Source organism: Hypanus sabinus, chromosome 31 (assembly GCF_030144855.1).
Source record: "Hypanus sabinus isolate sHypSab1 chromosome 31, sHypSab1.hap1, whole genome shotgun sequence".
In the NCBI taxonomy this organism is placed as follows: Eukaryota; Metazoa; Chordata; class Chondrichthyes; order Myliobatiformes; family Dasyatidae; genus Hypanus; species Hypanus sabinus.
In genome coordinates this window covers 6,302,334-6,321,228 of record NC_082736.1, presented here as the reverse complement: position 1 = coordinate 6,321,228, position 18,895 = coordinate 6,302,334, and the positions used below count along the sequence as shown (strand labels likewise).

The window sequence follows — 18,895 nt, the reverse complement described above, 5'->3', positions numbered from 1 at the left end:
CCTTCCTGGGATAAACACCTGATCCACCCTGGCTGCATTGCCTGGGTGAGATTGTTTCACGATTAAAGACCTGAAACACCCAATGACCCTCAGTTGTATTATTGATTATGTGTCCTTTTGCACACCCGGTTCCCTAAGCCAAGAGGTGTTGAACCCGATAATGAAAGGCATCAGCCACTGTGTGGCTCCACTACACTACCCCATCCACCGTAGTCCCACATATCTCACCATACTAAACTCTACAGCCTTATCTCTCCCAGGCCCACATATACATCCACCAGGCCTACCCTCTAACCTAATCCAGAGGTCCAAGGGGACACACAGCCCCACAAACCCGATGACTAGTGTAAGGAGGAGGAAGATCCAATAAAGGCAAGTGTTGGACCTGGTGAATGAAGGCATGGGCCAGATCAAAGTGGCAGAGTTGCGTGACTCTGAATCGAGAGTGACGAGATGAAGAAGCACAAGAGGGTGATTCTCCCACTGCCTGCATAATCTCTTTGTTATTTAGATTTTGTTCTGATAGTCCTCTGTCTATTTGAATATTTTGGTATAATTCATATTTAATTCCAGTGTTTCTTGTCAATGTTGTGTCTGATGCAATGTGTCTGTGATGCTGCTACAAATACGTTATTCCTCTCACCTGTGCATAAATAAACTCGATTTGAACATTACATTGAAATGTCCAAATCTCTCTTTCGTTCTCCTGCCCTGTGTCATCAACTAACGGGCTTAGTGTTTAATTTTACATTATTTCATCTGATTTTATTTTCATTCTGCTTTTGAAATTTGCGTTTCCCTTTTCAATGTCAGCCCGCACCCCCGCCTGTCTCTGCCCTTCTGTACTTTTTCCCGCATTAAACGACAGCGGTAACCGCCACACATTGGCGCCGCTTCCCATCCCCCAGCGTTCCGATTGGTGATTCCTTTCTCCAAACAGCCAATGGGAATGCTCAGCATTCCCACCCTCATTAACATACCACTTTGGGCGCTGCCTATTTAATCCGGTCAGCTTCTGCTTATTATTGTGTTTGAAAACGACGAGGAAATGCCTGATGCACCGAAACCCGCTCCCAAGAAGGGCGCCAAGAAAGCTCTGTCCAAACCGGCGAGCAAGTCTGGCAAGAAGCGCAAGAGGTCGAGGAAGGAGAGTTACGCCATCTACATCTACAAAGTGATGAAGCAGGTTCACCCCGACACCGGCATCTCCTCCAGGGCCATGAGCATCATGAATTCATTCGTGAACGATATTTTCGAGCGCATCGCGGGTGAGGCTTCCCGCCTGGCCCATTACAACAAGCGGTCCACCATCAGCTCCCGGGAGATCCAGACCGCCGTGCGCCTGCTGCTGCCCGGGGAGCTGGCCAAGCACGCCGTGTCCGAAGGGACAAAGGCGGTGACCAAGTACACCAGCTCCAAGTAAAGCTGCCCAGTGAGATGATCGAAAACACAACGGCTCTTTTAAGAGCCACTCACAATTTCAATGAAAGAGTTGTACTAGCATTTAGGTATTAAATTACACATGCTTTGTCTGGTGACTTTTACAAGAGCTAAATCGGGATTGAAACAAGCTCCCACTGAACTGAAAAGGAATTGTTACCCCCCTCCGCCCCCCATCGGTCCGCCCACTCGGTATCCATGCCAAGCGGAGGATTGTTGCCGTTGTTGTTTTATTTGTGGCTTCAGGAGTTTATTGGTTCCAGTTGGGTAACTCCTGAATCTCATTTCAACTCGAGCCTGAAAGACCCCATGACTCTTTCAAATGAAGAAGCGTCGATAGTGCTTTTGCTTATAGATGCTGCCTGGCCTGCTGGGTTCCACCAGCATTTTGTGTGTGTTGTTTAAATTTCCAGCTTCTGCAGATTTCCTCGTGATGGCTCTTTCATATAATAACTTTATAAAATTGCAGACCAGACGCTGGTCAAAGTTTGAGAACAGCCGATTTCCATAACGTGATAACGTTCAGACAGGGACCGACTGCGGGCAGAAGCTGAGGGTCAGTTTTATTCGGTTCCGTTACGGGTTGGAAGAAATTAGAGAATTGAGTTCCCAGACACTCCAATATCAACTACACTTAAATCAAATATGCCTGGTTTCAGTAACAGAGGGTAACCGATCTGCAATTATTTAACTGGAAATTAAATTTGAAGAATAGGTTTATTTTTGGCGGGCTTTTTTCCAAATTTCAGTGCACTTTGTGGAGGAGACGGTTATTTTCCGCGCTTCTACTTTTACAGACTGCTGATTGGTGATTAAGGCAGTTCTTCGATTGGGACATTTGTCTTCACCAATGATAATAAGCAGGATCACACCAATCACAAACATCATTTTGCATTCTCAAAGAGGGTATAAAAAGGGCGAGTTGGGGCGGGGTGAACATTCTTTCATTCTCGCTGTAGTAGGATTGTGACTGTGGAAATGTCTGGACGTGGAAAAGGCGGCGCTGGCAAAGCTCGGTCCAAGGCCAAATCTCGCTCGTCTCGGGCTGGACTACAGTTCCCGGTCGGCCGGGTTCACAGACTCCTAAGAAAGGGCAACTATGCTGAGCGGGTGGGTGCCGGAGCCCCGGTCTATCTGGCTGCTGTGCTCGAGTATCTGACGGCCGAAATCCTCGAATTGGCCGGCAACGCGGCCCGGGACAATAAGAAGACCCGCATCATCCCCCGGCACCTGCAGCTGGCCGTCCGCAACGACGAGGAGCTGAACAAGCTGCTGGGAGGGGTGACTATCGCTCAGGGCGGTGTGTTACCCAACATCCAGGCCGTCCTGTTGCCCAAGAAAACCGGCGCTGCCAGTAAGTGAAGCGACGTAAGCTGAATCCATTTACCCAAAGGCTCTTTTCAGAGCCACTCACAATGTCTGTGGAAGGGCTGAGCGGCGGGTGTTTTCCGTCCCTTTGATATCCTGCATCTGTCAGTGCCTCGACGTGTTTCTTCCGCGAAAGAAACCGGAATAAATCTGCACAGAAACCGGTTCGTTTCAGTCCCGACTCGTTTTCCCCTCTCAGCAGACTGAATGCAGCATTCTCCCCTTGCAGAGAGTCAGCGGGTTCCCTTGGCGCAGTGTGGTGAAATGAACTTCCGGAGTCAGCCCCGGGAGGGAGAATTTAATCTCCGATCACTGAACGACTCCGCTCTTCATCACCTGGAACCGCATTGTCTGGGTTCTACATTGCGGGTTGACCCCGGACCGTTCCGGTGTGCAGAAGGCGGGAGCATCGCCTGTTCGTTGCTTCATGAGCGATTCCCACCGCCTCGCAGAAAAATAACATTTGCGTTTTACATTTCAGAATCAAGTTTATTATCACCGGCATGTGACATGAAATTTGTTAACTCAGCCGCAGCAGTTCAATATCATGCATAATCTAAAAGACAGAGTTATAAAAGTAATAAATAAAATAAAACTTAATACATAAACAAGTAAATCAGTTACGTATATTGACTGTTATTTTGAAAAAATTGCAAAAAACAGAAATACTGTAAAAGTGAGGTAGTGTCCATAGTTTTAATGTCCATTTAGGAATCGGATGGCAGAGGGGAAGAAGCTGTTCCTGAATCGCTGAGTGTGCCTTCAGGCTTCTGTATCTCCTACCTGACGGTAACGGTGAGAAAAGGGCATGCCCTGGATGTTGGAAGTGTTTAATAATGGACGCTGCCTTTATGAGCACCGCTCCCAAAAGATGTCCTGGGTACTATCAGCAGCTTCTTTCGGTGCTGTGCCGTAGCCCCTCCACACCAGACAGACGCCGCCTGTCAGAATGCTCTCCGCGGCACAACTATCCAGGTCTCTGACTGTCTACAAAGGTACGTTTACCCTGTGGAACCGACAGTATTTACTGAAAAAACTCTCGTCCACCCAGGCCTCTGAATATAAATGAACATTTTGCGAAAGAGAGGGTCAGTTTGATCAGATCTGCCGAGAGGCTCCCTATGTGAGGCGGTGCGTCGCTCTGAGTTTGGTTTGTGCCAGGGAGAAAAGGGAGGGGTGGGTGGATCGAGTTCTTCAGCACCGTAGTACCAGTCACTTCTCTCCAAATTCCTGTCTGTCTGAGACTTCCCTAAATACCCCTGTGCTCTCTGCCTCTGCCACCATCCCTGACAGTGCATTCCAAGTCCCCATCACTGTTCCCTTCACTTTCTTCCTCAGATCTTAAATACATGTCTTTTAGTAGAAGGCTTTTTCTCAGGGCTGAACTGGCTGCACAAGAGGACACAGGTTAAGGTGCTGGGGAGCAGGAACAGAGATGACAGGGGTAAGTTTTTTTACTCAGAGAGTGGTGAGTGCGTGGAATAGGCTGCCCGCAACGGTGGTGGAGGCAGATACGATAGGGTCTTTTAAGAGACTTTTGGATAGGTAAGCACAGTAATTCCTAAAGTAGGGACATGTTCAGCACAAATTTTTCGGCCGAAAGATCTGTTTGGTGCTGTAGGTTTTCTATGCTTCTATTAACTTACTTTGGATTAAAATGGTGACTTTGACAATATTTTTCCGTAACGTTCTGTTTTCATGATCTAGTCACGTTCAGTGATCTAGTTACAACGTTTTTCTATCCCAAATTATAAACGATTATCCACACAAAAATATAGAAAATACAAATATTAAATATTTATAAGATCGAGGAGTCAAATTAAAATGTGAATATTACTGTCTATAACACACTCAATTCCCGTGGGTGGGGGGAGGGATCACTGTTCCCGGAAATGCCCCTCTGTCCCCACTCTGTTCCAATGCTCGCAATTTCTCAACGTCTCCACTGATTGACAGCTCTCTGTGCCCCGCCTCCCGTCATGTGATACCGTGTGGCGATTATGACGAGCTGAAGTCATAGATGTCATACGTCACCGACGTCGTTTCCTGGGGAACGGTCCGGGTCGGGCGGTTAGTCCGGGATGGTGGGCACGGGGTTGTAGTAAAGTGGAGTCGGTCTCTACTTTGGGTTTCGGCTCCACTGTGGGAATCGGCCTCTCCTCTTCCTGCCCTCGGAACAGTGAGTGTCTGTCAGCGCCTCACCGCACCGGCTCTCTGCCTCAGGTACAATATTTAAACCATATTTGCACAGTTACGTGGATAGGAAAGGTTGAGAGGGACACGGGCCTAATGCAGGCGGATGCGACGAGTTCAGGTCGACAACTTGGTCGGCGTGGATGAGTTTTACCGAAGGGACGGTTTCAGTTCTGTATAAATCACTGACTCTATTCTGGGCGGTTCAACCAGGGCAGGATGTACACAGTGAATGTCAGGTTCCTGGGAAGGTTTAATGAACAGAGACTTTGCGGGTTTCTGCCCCCACACCTCCTCCGGCAGCTGATTTAGGATAGCAGCTATTCTCTGTGTGAAGTATGTACCCTGCAGATCCCCTTTAAATCTGTCTTTAAACAGTTTTGTACAATTCTAATGAGAGGCAGTTCTTTGGCTGATAAGGCAAGTAGAACACACAAACCCTGTCTACCTGTGATGCCACATACAGGGAACTGTGTAACAATATTAGAGACACATGCACAGGTAGTTCCATGAGCAATACTTCTGATTAGTATAGCTGTTCGTGATGGCGAGCATAAATGTGATGGGCCAGAGGGTCTGTTTCTATCCTGGCCAACCCTGGCAACAGCAGTCCTCCACTGCAGTGGGGTTTGTTACCTTCATTCTCAACTGTGAGCTTGTTCCACTGAACCGCTTATCCTCTGAGAAGATATCTGCACCCCTCCTTTGTGACCAAGCTGTCCGCCATCTCTCCTAATACTAACCAGTGTTCTTCACCAAATTCCCATTTTAAAGTCCTGTAACTGGTGAATGGGGAATGGGTGCAATTTGGTCGACTTTTGAGGAGTTTGATTCACTATTAACCCTAATGCATTAATACCTTTGTCCAACTAATATCCGTTGTCCTGGGTTTTGAATGTTTTCGGTAAGTCAATAGACAATAGGTGCAGAAGTAGACCATTCAGCCCTTCGAGCCTACACCGCCATTTTGAGATCGTGGCTGATCAACTACTATCAATGCCCGGTTCCTGCCTTATCCCCATATCCCTTGATTCCACTATCCATAAGATACCTATCTCGCTCCTTCTTGAAAGGATCCAGAGAATTGGCCTCCACTACCTTCCGAGGGTGTGCATTCCAGACCCCCACAACTCTCTGGGAGAAGAAGTTTTTCCTTAACTCTGTCCTAAATGACCTAATCCTTATTCTCAAACCATGCCCTCTGGTACTGGACTCTCCCAGCATCTGGAACATATTTCCTGCCTCTATCTTGTCCAACCCCTTAATAATCTTATATGTTTCAATCAGATCCCCTCTCAATCACCTGAATTCCAGCATGTACAAGCCCAGTCTCTCTAACCTCTCTGCGTAAGACAGTCCAGACATCCCAGGAATTAACCTCGTGAATCTACACTGTACTTCCCCTACAGCCAGGATGTCCTTCCCTAACCCTGGAGAACAAAACTGTACACAATTCTCCAGGTGTGGTCTCACCAGGGCTCTGTACAAATGCAAGAGGATTTCCTTGCTCTTGTACTCAATTCCCATTGTAATAATGGCCAACATTCCATTAGCCTTCTTCACTGCCTGCTGCACTTGCTCATTTACCTTCAGTTGCTGATGAACAAGGACTCCTAGATCTCTTTGTATTTCTCCCTTGACTAACTGTACACCGTTCAGATAATAATCTGTCTTCCTGTTCTTACTCCCAAAGTGGATAACCTCACACTTATTCAAATTAAACGTCATCTGCCAAGTATCTGCGCACACTCCCAGTCTATCTAAGTCACCCTGAATTCTCCTAACATCCTCATCACATGTCACACTGCCACCCAGCTTAGTATCATCAGCAAACTTGCTGATGTTATTCTCAATGCCTTCATCCAAATCGTTGATGTAAATCGTAAACAGCTGTGGTCCCAATACCGAGCCCTGTGGCACCCTGTGCTTTAGGTAAGGCCATCCTGAGCTTTCACAGTCAGTGGTTTCTGCATGTCTGTACTGACCATCGAGAATCTGTCTCCATTAACTCAGCACTTGGTCTGTCTCCTACCCTGTCCTGGTGATTCAAATGTTCATCCAGATGGTCCTTAAATACCAGCCTGCACCACTCTCTCAGGCAGTGTGTTCCAGTTTGTAACCTTTATTTCTCCAGCTGGTCCGCATCCCACATCCAGATTTGTTAGCCAACTTTACTGTCCATCATACCCCTAATCTTCTTATCATCTGCAAACTTGCTGATCCAGTTTACCACATTCTCATCCAGATCGTTTATACAGATGGAAAACAACAATGGACTCAACAACGGGAAGTTAAACCAGGGCAGGATGAACACAGTAATGACAGGTTCCTGGGAAGTGTTCAGGAACAGAGACTTTTTGTGTCCTTGTCTTCACCACCTCCTCTGGCAGCTCATTTGGGATACCAACTTTTCTCTGTGTCAAATATTTACCCTTCAGATTCCCTTTAAACACACCCTCTTACCTTACAACTATTCCCTTTGGCTTTAGACAGCCACACCACTGGAAACAGCCTCTGCTTCTCTAACCTTTGTATGCCTCACATAATTTTATTCACATCCAGCAACTCACCCTTCAGATTCCCTTTCAAACTCCACCCTGTCACATCAAAACTATCCCGTGCAGTTTTAGGATGGAGAAAACTGTTGCTTCCCTAAAAGACCCTGGGGAGTGAACAGTTTCTGCCTACCCATCCCTAGAAGATGTCCCATTGATCCATGAAACTGGCACTCTGTCCCCTGCACCAGCTCCTGAGCCACACATTCATCACTGGTATCTCTCTATATCTCCCCTCACTAACAAGTGTCACTGGGAGTAATACAAAGCTTACTACTTTTTAGTTTCTGTCTTATTTCTCTAAATTCACTGCACAGGACACAACCCTCCATATCCCTGCCTTGCTATTACCAACATCCACCATCCACCACGATGTCCGGCTGCTCAACTTTCCCTTTGAAATGTCCTGCAGCTGCTCCGAGACCATCGGACCATAAGACACAGCAGCAGAATTAGGCCATTTGGACCATCCAGTCTGCTGCCCCATTCTGCCAGGAATAAGAGATCATGACCGATCTCTTAACCCTCTCAAACACTCTTATCCCGCCCCTCCACACCCACAATCGAGAACCTCCACATTGGATATACCCAATGAATCGGTCACATCCATCTGAGGGGATGAATTCAGAGTCAGGACCAGAATCAGGTTTATTACCACCGGCAGGTGTCAGGAAATTTGTTAATTTAGCAGCAGCAGTTCAATGCAGGACTTGATAATATAGAAACAATAAATAAATTACAGTATATATGTATATGGATATGTATATTAAGTAAATTAAAATATTGCAAAAACAGAAATATTATAGTTAACATATAGAATACATCTACAGCGGTTTTTGGGTGTTTTAAAGTGACAAACCAAATATCTTCAAACTCCTGATGAAATATATCCGCTGTCTTGCCTTCTTTATACTGTAGCTGCATCAATAGATCCTCAGAGATATTGACACCCAGAAACTTAAAATTGTTCACTCTGTCCTCTTCTGATCCCCTGTGAGGATTGGTTGATGTTCCCTCGTCTTACTCTTCCCTCAATCAGCTCTTTTGTCTCACTGACACTAAGCACAAGATTGTTGCTGCGACACCACTCTACTTGCTGGTATATCTCGCTCCTGTATGTCCAATAATCTCCATCTGAGATTCTACCAACAATGGTTGTATGGAGCATATTTATAGATTGCATTTGAGTGAGATTTCTTCACATCGTCATGGGCTTAGAGGGAGTAGAGCAGTTGGCTAAGCACTCATCCTTGAGGTGCACCAGGGCCAGTGTTGATCGTCAGTGAAGAGGAGATAGTTGAATTTGAAATGACTTTATTTCTTGCATCTTTCACATACATGAGGAGTAAAAATCTACGTTATGTCTCCATCTAAATATGCAATGTGCAATCAGTGATTTATAATAATTGATAATAAATAGAACAGCCAGTGTAACAGAGAGGTCCCCTCAAATCAGCGTGAGTTAATCAGTCTGATGGAAGGAGCTATCCAGAAGCCTGTTGGTCCAGTCTTTTGTGCTGTGGTACCGTTTCCTGGATGGTTGCTGCTGGAATAGATTGTGCTTGGGGTGACTGGGGTCCACGATGGTCCCTCAGGCCCTTTTCTCACACCTGTCTTTGTCAATGTCCTGAATCATGGGAATTTGACAACAACAGATGCGCTGGGCTGTGCTGCAATTAAGGGAGGTACAGTTCCCATACCAGGCAGTGATGCAGCCAGTCGGGATGCTCCCAATTATGCCCCTGTAGAAAGTTCTTAGGATCTGGTAGGTGAAAGAGGCGCTGTTGTGCCTTGTTCAGCACACAGCAGGTACGTACAGACCACACGAGATCCTTGGGTATGTTGATGCTGTTTCCCTTCTCAACCCCAGATCCATTGATGTCAATAGGGGTTAGCCCATCTCCATGAACAATCTGTGTGGATTATCACTAATCCGCACAGATTGTGGTTTCCCGGTTAGGAAGTCGAGGATCCATTTGCAGAGCGACCAGGTTCTGTAGCTTATTGATCAGGACTGTGGGAATGATGGTGTTAAACGTTGAGCTCTAGTCAATGAGCAACGTCCTGACATAGGCTACACAGATTCACTGCTCTTTACTAAGGAAATTGCTCCTTATCTTTGTTCTAACAGTATATTCTAGTATTGTGAGGCTGTGCCCTGTGGTCCTAGACTGCCCCACTATCAGAAACACTTTCCCACTCCATTCTAGGCCTTTCAATATTTGATCAGTTTCAATGAGATTCCCTCATTCTTCTAAAGTCCAGAGACAACAGGCCCAGAGCTATCAAACAATCCTCGTGCATTAACCCTTTTATTGCGAGGATCTTTTTTGTGAGCTTCCTCTGGACCCTCTCCGATGCGAGCATGTAGCTTTTTAGATAAGAGGCCCAAAACAGTTCACAATTCTCCAAGTGTGATCGGACCAATGCTTACATCTTTGCTTTTGTATTGTAGTCCTCTCTAAATGAATGCTGACATTTGGTTTCCTTACAACTGACTCGACTGGCAAGTTTATCTTTAGGAAATCCTGCACGTATGAGACGGACCTGACCCCAGTACCCAGGAGGCGACACACCATCGTGTCATCTCTGTTGCTGCCACAGAATCTCCTGCACATCCCCGTACTGTGAGTCTGCTGTCATCACTGCTCTGCTTGACCTTTCCTCACGCGGAGCATCGGTCTGGGGTCTCAGTACCACCGACCTGGCGGGCTGCTGTCTCTGGTTCGTCATCCCAGGGGTATCCAAAGGAGTCTACTTGTTGCTGAGGGTCACGGCCACAGGGAGACATTACTCTGTCTATCTCTTCCCCTTTCCGTCGTGATGGTCACACAACAGTCTGCATCCTGACCTCAGGTGTGACCAACTCATGAATCTCTGGTCTCAGCATCCTGGAAACTCTCGGTCTGCCATCTCCATCTTCATTTCCTTCACACGGTCAGTCAGGAGCTGCACCTCGGTGCACTTCCCCCATGTGAAGTTATCGCGGACACTGAGTGACTCCCACATCCTGAGGTGGAGCATGTCACCTCCATAACTGCTCTTCCAGCCACTCTGATGGGGAGAGGAATTCCAAAGAAATCCTCTGACATTTGACTTCCCAGAGTACACCGACTTATCTCCCATTTCTCTGCCCACATTTCCAGCTGGTCTATGTTCTGCTGAATCTTTTGGAAACTTTCCTCACGATCCATAACTGCACCCAGTTTCTGTGTCTCTGCAGACCAACAAATCAGCTCTTCTTCATTTTCATCCAAATCATTTCACAAAGAGTAGAATTCCTTGTGGGCCCCACTGTTCACAGGTGTCCAGTCAGAATCACACCCCTCAACCATTACCTTCTGTGTTCTCTGATTGAGTACATTTTGAATATACTCTACCAAATTTCTTTTGAGCGATGTGCTTCCATGCTGTGGAACAGCCCACCATGGGGACTCTTGTTGAAAGGTTTACCAAAGTCCTTGTGTCCTATACCCACAACCCAGCTCTCAGCAGTCGAGTCTGTCACTTAAAACATTCGGCCAAGTTTGCAAGAGTTGACGTTGCCCATGCAAAGCGATATTGGCTACTCTGAAATTGTTTATGCTTTTTCAGTTGCAAGCTGATCCTATCGTTAAATATCTTTTCCAATAATGTCAGCAATTTATAATATCCCTACCACTAATGTAAGAGTCAGCAGGGTATAGTTTCTCGTCTTGTCCCTATTGCAATTCTTAAAAAGGTGAATGACATTTGTCATTTTCCGCTCTTCTGCATCCTGGCCTGTAATTAAAAGAGAATCACTTTTGAGTTGGTTATCTTTTTGTCCTTATTTTATCCCTCAAGCATTATGTTTTTGAATCAATGTTCAAAGTAAATTTATTATTAAAGTACGCATACATTATACAACTTTGAGGTTTGTTTCAAACAGGCTGTTGTAAAACAAAGAAAGCCGAAAGCGATATTGTGTTACAGTTGTGTAAGTGACTGGAGGCCACACTTGTATTGTGTACAGCTCTTGTCACCGTTATAGGAAAGGTGGTTAAACTGAGGAGAGTGTAGAAAAGATTTCCAAGGATGTTTCCCGGACCTGAGGTTCTCAGTTACACAGAGAGGTTGGTCAGACAATGTCCGTTGTCCTTTATTCCTTGGAATCAGAATCATTTATCACCGTGTTATATGACAAGGAATCTGTCATTTTATTTTGACGGCAGTACAATGCGATGAAGGTGCAGATGTGAACATTGGGTCAGCAGAACGCCAAGAGATTCTGGGAATAGCGAACAACGCGGACAAAATGCTGGAGGAACCCAGCAAGTCCGGCAGCATCTCCCACCAGAGTCCTGAGGAAGGGTCTCAGCCCGAAAAGTCGGTTGTTTATTCCCACCATTGATGCTGCCTGAGTTGCTGATTTCCGTCAGCAGTGAGTGTGTATTGTGTCAGAGAGAGTGAGTTAAAGGAGAGGGCGGCTTAGACCAGTGTCACTGTGTTTGTGAGTCCGAACACATCGTAGGATTTCTCAGCACCTCCTGTAGAAAATGAAAAGATTTTTCTGTTTCGGAACCGCCCCACTCCCCAGCTCAGACCCGAAGAGGGAATTAACCGCAAAGTTTTAATTCGATTAAATATTTCAGCCATAAAACAGAGAACAGGTCAACGATCGGGAGAGAGAACGCGGGCAATGCAGTAATGAAACGGGTTAAAATAGAAAGCGCTGCCTTTAATACCGATTAAACTTTCTTTCCAGCGAACCTTCTGGCCTCCGGGACGGACAGGGACTAGTCCGAGTCTTCGCAGCGTCCGATTTGAATTGGAATCAGCGAGTTTTTGAGGAGAGAGAAACACAGAAAAATGAAGCCGCCGGGAGCTGACAGCAGGATGTCTCCGCCCCGTCCGCTCGCTGCCTTTAAATTGCTCTGTGCCGCCGCCTTTCGCTTCATTTCTCATTCAGTTCTGATTGTGAGAAGGATTTACCAGAGTCGCCGACATGACTGAGACAGCACCCGCCGAAACGGCTCCTCCAGCCGCACCCGCCGCCGCAAAGAAGACTCCCAAGAAGAAGGCGGCTGCCCGGAGCAAACCAACCGGTCCCTCGCTGGGCGAACAGATCGATAAGATCGTGGCGGGTTGTCACGATAGGAAGGGTATGTCCGGTGCGGCCATCATGAAGGCTCTGGCCGACAGCGGTGTCGATGTGGCGAAACGTCGCCACCAGGTCAAAATGAGCATCAAGAGGAAAGTGGAAAGCGGCTCCTTGGTTCAGGCCAAGGGCTCGGGTATTTCGGGATCCTTTAAATCCGGTAAAGGGAAAACTGCCGTGAAGGTGGTGAAGAAAGCGAACAAGCCAGCGGCAAAGAAATCTCCCAGCAAGAAGCTTGGCGCCAAGAAACCAGCGGCTAAAAAAGCGGCAGCAAAGAAACCAGCGGCTAAGAAAGCGGCAGCAAAGAAACCAGCGGCTAAAAAAGCGGGAGCAAAGAAACCCACGGCTAAGAAAGCGGCGCCGAAGCCCAAGAGCCCCAAGAAAGCCGCAGCCCCGAAGACGAAGGCGGCCAGGAAGCCGAAGTCGAAATCCGCGAAACCCAAGAAGACAGCAGTCAAAAAGTGAATTGAGAATCCACCATTTGTGTGTATCTGAACCCAACGGCTCTTCTCAGAGCCACCCACATCTCAGAAAAGAGCTGATTCAGAGCATTGTGATTCCCGCGCCGGGTCCGATTGAGAACTTCTCAATGGAACCCGAGATTGCCGGTACCTCTGACATTTGGTGCGGTGTCTGAAATGAAACGTGGATGCCCGAGCTGAGATTGAGAGATATGGGATGTGGGCAATTTCAGGCCCAATTCCTTCTCCGATCTGGGAGAGAGTGACTGAGACATAGACACCGGCGGAGATTCAGCTGAGTTGATTGGGAACTGCTGAAACCTACGCGAGAGGGGAGGGGGCGTGTTGAGAGAGGGAACCGTCTCTGGGACGGACTGTAGCGAGAGGATATATGATAAACTACCCGGTGGCATTGCCGACTGACCTTCATGCAGGCCCCAGCTACAAAACTACATTGTTAATTTACACAAAACACCAATATAAAAAATGTACAAGATAGTGAAATCTAATTAAAAAATCACTATTTCCTGGTAGTCATCGCCCCCCGAAATCCCCCACTCTACCCCTCGCGTCGGGGATGCTCCACTCCAAGCACAGCGGGTACGAACGTATCCCCATGTCCAAAGCAAACAAAACGGTAACAGCCGCACCAGCTGTACACGACAGGTTTGTGGGAGAAGTGAAGGGCCAGATGAGACCCTGACAGGGAGGGAAGCGCGTTAATCTCTGGATGCATTCAAGAGTGTTAGATAGAGCTCTTATACATAGCGGGGTCAAGGGATATGGGGAGAGGGCAGGAATCGGGTACTGATTGTGCATCAGCCATGATCACAGCGAATGACAGTGCTGGCTAGTAGGGCCGAATGGCCTACTCCTGCACCTACTGTCCATTCTCTATTATCTCCTACCCCTCGCTGAATTACCCTGTCTGCACAGAACTGATGCTCGGGGTCAATTAGCGCAAAATCGATCGGCAGGGCAGATCGCAACTACAATAATAATGAGCAAGCTACAGCCCTTTCCTTTGCCGTGGTAGTGGCTCTTAAAAGAGCCTTTTCTGGTGTTCGGAGTGTAGGCTGGGCTTAGGCGCGCTCCCCGCGGATGCGGCGGGCCAACTGGATGTCCTTGGGCATAATGGTGACTCGCTTGGCGTGGATGGCGCACAGGTTAGTGTCCTCAAAGAGCCCGACCAGGTAAGCCTCACTTGCCTCCTGCAGGGCCATGATGGCCGAGCTCTGGAAACGCAGATCGGTTTTGAAGTCCTGAGCGATCTCCCGGACCAGGCGCTGGAAGGGAAGTTTGCGGATGAGCAGCTCGGTGGATTTCTGGTAGCGCCGGATCTCCCTCAGAGCCACGGTGCCGGGCCGGTAGCGATGAGGCTTCTTCACTCCGCCGGTGGCAGGAGCGCTCTTCCGCGCCGCTTTGGTCGCCAACTGTTTGCGAGGAGCTTTTCCGCCAGTCGATTTGCGCGCTGTCTGCTTGGTGCGGGCCATTCTGCTTCAGGAGAGAGAACACGGGCTGAAACACAGGAACAAGATAGACGAAACGGGCTCCAGCACAGGCCTTTATACCGCTGGGAAGGGCCGGCCCATCGCTTATGATTGGCTGTGCACCAACTGTCTATTAAAGGATCTCCTTGCTGCGATTGCTTGATTATTTCATGCCGGCTGCTGGCGAATAACAATCTACGACAAAATGGGAAACTGTTAACTGGCGATCGGACTTCATCCAATCAGAATGCGATGTGATTGGCGCCCGATTAATTTCAAATCGCCCGCCAATTTCAGAGCACCCAGGAATGGTGCTTGATAACTTTATATTTACAATTAATTCTATCAGGGATCATGTATTTTCAGTTTCATTTAATATCTAATTCCCTCAGTTAAGATTTGAATGCACGATTACGGAATCGACCCTCTAAACGACTGAACTGATTTCTGTCCGAGATGGACAGAATGATTAAGATCGATATAAATGCATCCAGCATTCACGGTAATCATCGCCTGGAAAGGCACAATCGCAGCTATATATATTTCAAGCGGAATGAATAATCTATTTCAAAAGGAAACAAATGATTATATCAATAAAATTAATTGAAAGGTTGTGGACACGGCTCTCTCTGTGAGGCGGTGGGTGGCTCTTAGAAGAGCCTTTGTGTTGTGTTCGGGAGGAAGTGGGAGTTTTTCAGCCGCCGAAGCCATAGAGAGTGCGGCCCTGGCGTTTCAGAGCGTACACCACATCCATGGCAGTGACCGTCTTGCGCTTGGCGTGTTCAGTGTAGGTGACCGCATCCCGGATCACATTCTCCAGGAAGACCTTCAGCACCCCGCGGGTCTCCTCGTAGATCAGACCCGAGATCCGCTTGACGCCGCCACGGCGAGCCAGACGCCGGATGGCCGGTTTGGTGATGCCCTGGATGTTATCCCGGAGCACTTTACGGTGCCGCTTGGCTCCGCCTTTGCCCAGTCCTTTGCCTCCTTTCCCTCTGCCAGACATGATGCTGCTTCACTCAGGTCGCTGCTCAGTGAGAAACCGACTGCTGATGTCTCCTTTTATACACAGCACCCCGACCTGCCCGAGAAACGCGCAGAGAGACAGAGGCGGGGAGGGGAGGAGACAGAGTCAGAGTGACGGACAGAGCCGAGAGCGGCCTCTCATCGTCCAGCTCCGCCTTCACTTTACCACACCCGCCAATTTCCAACGGTCTATCCGACACAAAGCGCTCCAGCTCCATCTGTGTCCTCTGATCCTAGATTCCCCCACTGTAGGAAACATCCTCTCCACATCCACTCTATCCGTGTCCTCTGATCCTGGACTTCCCCACTATAGGAAACAACCTCTCCACATCCATTCTATCTGTGTCCTCTGATCCTGGACTTCCCCATTGTAGGAAACATCCCCTCCACATCCACTCGAGACAGACAGAGAGACATACTTTATTGATCCCGGGGGAAATTGGGTTTTGTTACAGTCGCACCAACCAAGAATAGTGTAGAAATATAGCAATATAAAACCATAAATAATTCAATAATAATAAGTAAATTATGCCGTGGAAATAAGTCCAGGACCAGCCTATTGGCCCAGGTTGTCTGACACTCCGAGGGAGGAGTTGTAAAGTTTGATGGCCACAGGCAGGAGTGACTTCCTATGATGCTCAGTGTTGCATCTCAGTGGAATGAGTCTCTGGCTGAATGTATTCCTGTGCCTAACTAGTACATTATGGAGTGGATGGGAGTCATCGTCCAAGATGGCATGAAACACGTAGACACTGGGAGATTTCTGGAAATTTGCTGATTCTCCTGCTTTAAATTATAATAAGTGCTTTTCCATTCCGCAAATCCCCGAGGACCTCGGTCTGTCCCTCCCCGACCCCATGACCAGTGCGAGCGTCCTCACACACAGCAGTTGGTGGGCGAGGGTGCAGTCACATCCAGTGATGAGAGGGTTAATTTATCAGAACAATTGTTCCCCTGGGTCTCGAGGGAAATGAAAGTCTGGTCACATAAAGGAACAGGATACATCGGCAGATATAAGGATATATAGAACTCGCTTTGGCGCCTTCTAAAGCCCAGGTAAAGTGGTGGCTGAGGAGCTGGTGTGAGGTGGGTGAGGGCTTTAGGTATGAGGATCATTGAGGTCCCGAGGGAAAGGTGAGACGGGTCCAAGGAGGGGTGCCAATATGTTTACGGGAGCTTTCTTCATGCTACACGGAAGGGTTAAACGAGCAGGTATCAGGTCCTACACAGTGATTTTCAGGAAATAGGTTAAAAAGCAGGACTTCCAGGATTGTAATTATCGAATTGTGGCCCAAACCTTGTGCTGGTGTGGTGAGGAAACAATTGCTGCTGAGGAACTGATGCAGGAGGGAGGTCTTCAGATTCATGGATCAATGGGCTCCCTTCCAGTCAGGTGGGAGACCGGGACAAACAAGGCCATTTCCATCTGGACCGGAGGGGAACCAATATCCTCACCAGGAGGTTTGATGGTGTCACTTGGCAGAGTTTGAACTGGAGTAGCAAGTGGGAGAATGTATGTCTGACAAGACAGTCTGAAAAGAACGAGAGCTAATGGCAGGCCAATAAACATGGTGGGATTGGTGGGCTGAAATAAGTTTATTTCAACATTAGGAGTATTATGTTGTCGGACGTTCAGCTCAATATCTCTAGGTTTCATTGTTTTACATGTGAGTGGGGGGAAGGGGGGTTATAAGATGCAGAGGTTACCCCACTGGGAATGTCACAGCAAACTGGGGGGCTCACTTACAGAGGCAATCTACAGTCACACGGACTGGATTATAGTATTGGCCCCCAATAACCACCGGGAGGTGGAGGAACACAGAGGTTTATGTTTAGGGAGAGGTGCAGAACAGAACTGTCATAGTGGGGGGCTTTATCTTCCCTCGCATTGACTGGATCTTGCTCAATGCTGAGATGCTCAAGATTTCTTCAGCGATTCCGAGGAGTGTTTGAAACATTATGTACAGAGCCCCACCAGAGGCGAGAACAGACGGGAATTAGTTTAGGGAAACGAGCCAGTCCAGCTGACGATCACAATTTATTTTGTTCGTTAGTTATGAGTAAGACAGAAGCCAAGGGGCATTGATTGGGAGCAGCCACTGTCAGACAAGTCGACATCTGACATGTGGGAGTTGTTTAAAGACCAGCAGCTCAGAGTTCAGGATCAGCATGTTCCTGTAAGGAGTAAGGACAAGGACGGTAAGGTAAGGGAACTTTGGATGAATGGAGAGATCCTGAATTTAGTCAGAAGGATATGGAAGGTTTATGAAGCTAAAATCAGACTGGGTATCTTTGGAATATAAAGATAGCGGGGAAATGCGAAAGCTGGTGATAGGAAAGGCCAAATGGGGCCTCAAACCGTCCTCGTGGAGTGGGATCAAAGATAATCCCAAGGCCTTTTGATTTATATTAGTTAAACAGGGATAACCAGAGACTGGAAAGGTCCACTCAAGATTAAAGGAGGAATGATGTGGTTGAAGTCAGACCAAGTGGCTGAGGTACTAAATGTGTCAATATTGTACTATATGTGTCAAATGTGTCAATATTGTGTCAATATTTACCGAGGAGAAGGAATTGAATGTCAATGAAAACAGAGCGAGACATGCTAATATGCAGAGGCATATTGAAATTAAGGAGGAGGCTGTGCTGGGACATCTGAAAAGCAATAAGATGGAGAAGACTCGAAGAACTGAAGGCATATATCCTTCAATAGTGAAAGAAGCAAGTGAGCAGATTGCTGGGGATTTGACAAAGATCTATGTCGGGGGTCCCCAACTTTGTTTGCACCGCGGACCCATTTAATATTAACGATATTCTTGCGGACCGGCCGGCAAGGGGGGGGGGAGGGATAGGGGTTTGTTAATATATACCAGAATACAGGTGAAACTATAAGTCACTTGTAAGTGGCTAATTAGTACACTCAATTTCATTTCTAAAAGGGTTTATCTAAAGAATTTAATATTAAACAGTGCATATTTTCCTCCCATGAATATAGAGATAAGTCAATTATAGGGCACTTATAAGTCAATAGCATCATAACATTTTAAGTAACGCTTGGATATTAAACACCCAGCTCCTATTATCCTCGTATGAACATATAAAATCATTGCAACACACCAGTATCGGTGTATCACTAAGAGTCCTGGGCTTGTTTACCTGCAATAAGGCAGTCTCATCGAGGGGTGATGGGAGACAGCAATACTCAAAGGGGGTTCCTTATGTCCTGACGAAGGGTCTCGGCCT

The 18,895-nt window shown here is 47.4% G+C and overlaps 5 protein-coding genes across 7 annotated transcripts in view; 3 read left to right on the top strand and 2 right to left on the bottom strand.

Annotated features, from left to right (window-relative positions):
* LOC132383744 (late histone H2A.L3-like) overlaps nt 1-3,140 on the top strand; it is a 39,909-nt gene extending 36,769 nt beyond the window's left edge. The window contains exons 1-2 of one of the 2 annotated variants that reach the window (XM_059954947.1): nt 2,419-2,502; nt 2,593-3,140. In XM_059954947.1, coding sequence (XP_059810930.1) covers nt 2,419-2,502; nt 2,593-2,802 — 294 coding nt within the window. In that variant the 3' untranslated portion in view covers nt 2,803-3,140. Of the gene's footprint in view, nt 1-2,402 lie in introns of those variants that run through there. The other variant, XM_059954945.1, reaches the window with a different exon arrangement.
* Nucleotides 1,049-1,495, top strand: LOC132383785 (histone H2B-like). The gene has a single exon (XM_059954991.1). It carries the CDS (start codon nt 1,049-1,051, stop codon nt 1,421-1,423), a length of 375 nt encoding a protein of 124 aa, XP_059810974.1. The 3' UTR covers nt 1,424-1,495.
* Nucleotides 3,141-7,952: 4,812 nt separating the features above from the next.
* Nucleotides 7,953-18,895, bottom strand: part of LOC132383742 (histone H4-like) — a 174,182-nt gene continuing 163,239 nt past the window's right edge. The window contains exons 1-2 of one of the 2 annotated variants that reach the window (XM_059954942.1): nt 15,323-15,632; nt 7,953-8,100 (exon numbers count right to left, since the gene is read on the bottom strand). In XM_059954942.1, the coding sequence (XP_059810925.1) occupies nt 8,009-8,100; nt 15,323-15,632 (402 nt within the window). In that variant the 3' untranslated portion in view covers nt 7,953-8,008. Of the gene's footprint in view, nt 8,101-15,320; nt 15,637-18,895 lie in introns of those variants that run through there. The other variant, XM_059954941.1, reaches the window with a different exon arrangement.
* LOC132383743 (uncharacterized) overlaps nt 11,325-18,895 on the top strand; it is a 134,630-nt gene continuing 127,059 nt past the window's right edge. The window contains exon 1 of the mRNA XM_059954944.1: nt 11,325-12,999. Coding sequence (XP_059810927.1) covers nt 12,523-12,999 — 477 coding nt within the window. The 5' untranslated portion in view covers nt 11,325-12,522. The remainder of the gene's footprint in view (nt 13,000-18,895) is intronic.
* Nucleotides 13,139-18,895, bottom strand: part of LOC132383758 (histone H3-like) — a 28,205-nt gene continuing 22,448 nt past the window's right edge. The window contains exon 3 of the mRNA XM_059954961.1: nt 13,139-14,821. Within this exon, the coding sequence (XP_059810944.1) occupies nt 14,219-14,629 (411 nt within the window). The 5' untranslated portion in view covers nt 14,630-14,821 and the 3' untranslated portion in view covers nt 13,139-14,218. The remainder of the gene's footprint in view (nt 14,822-18,895) is intronic.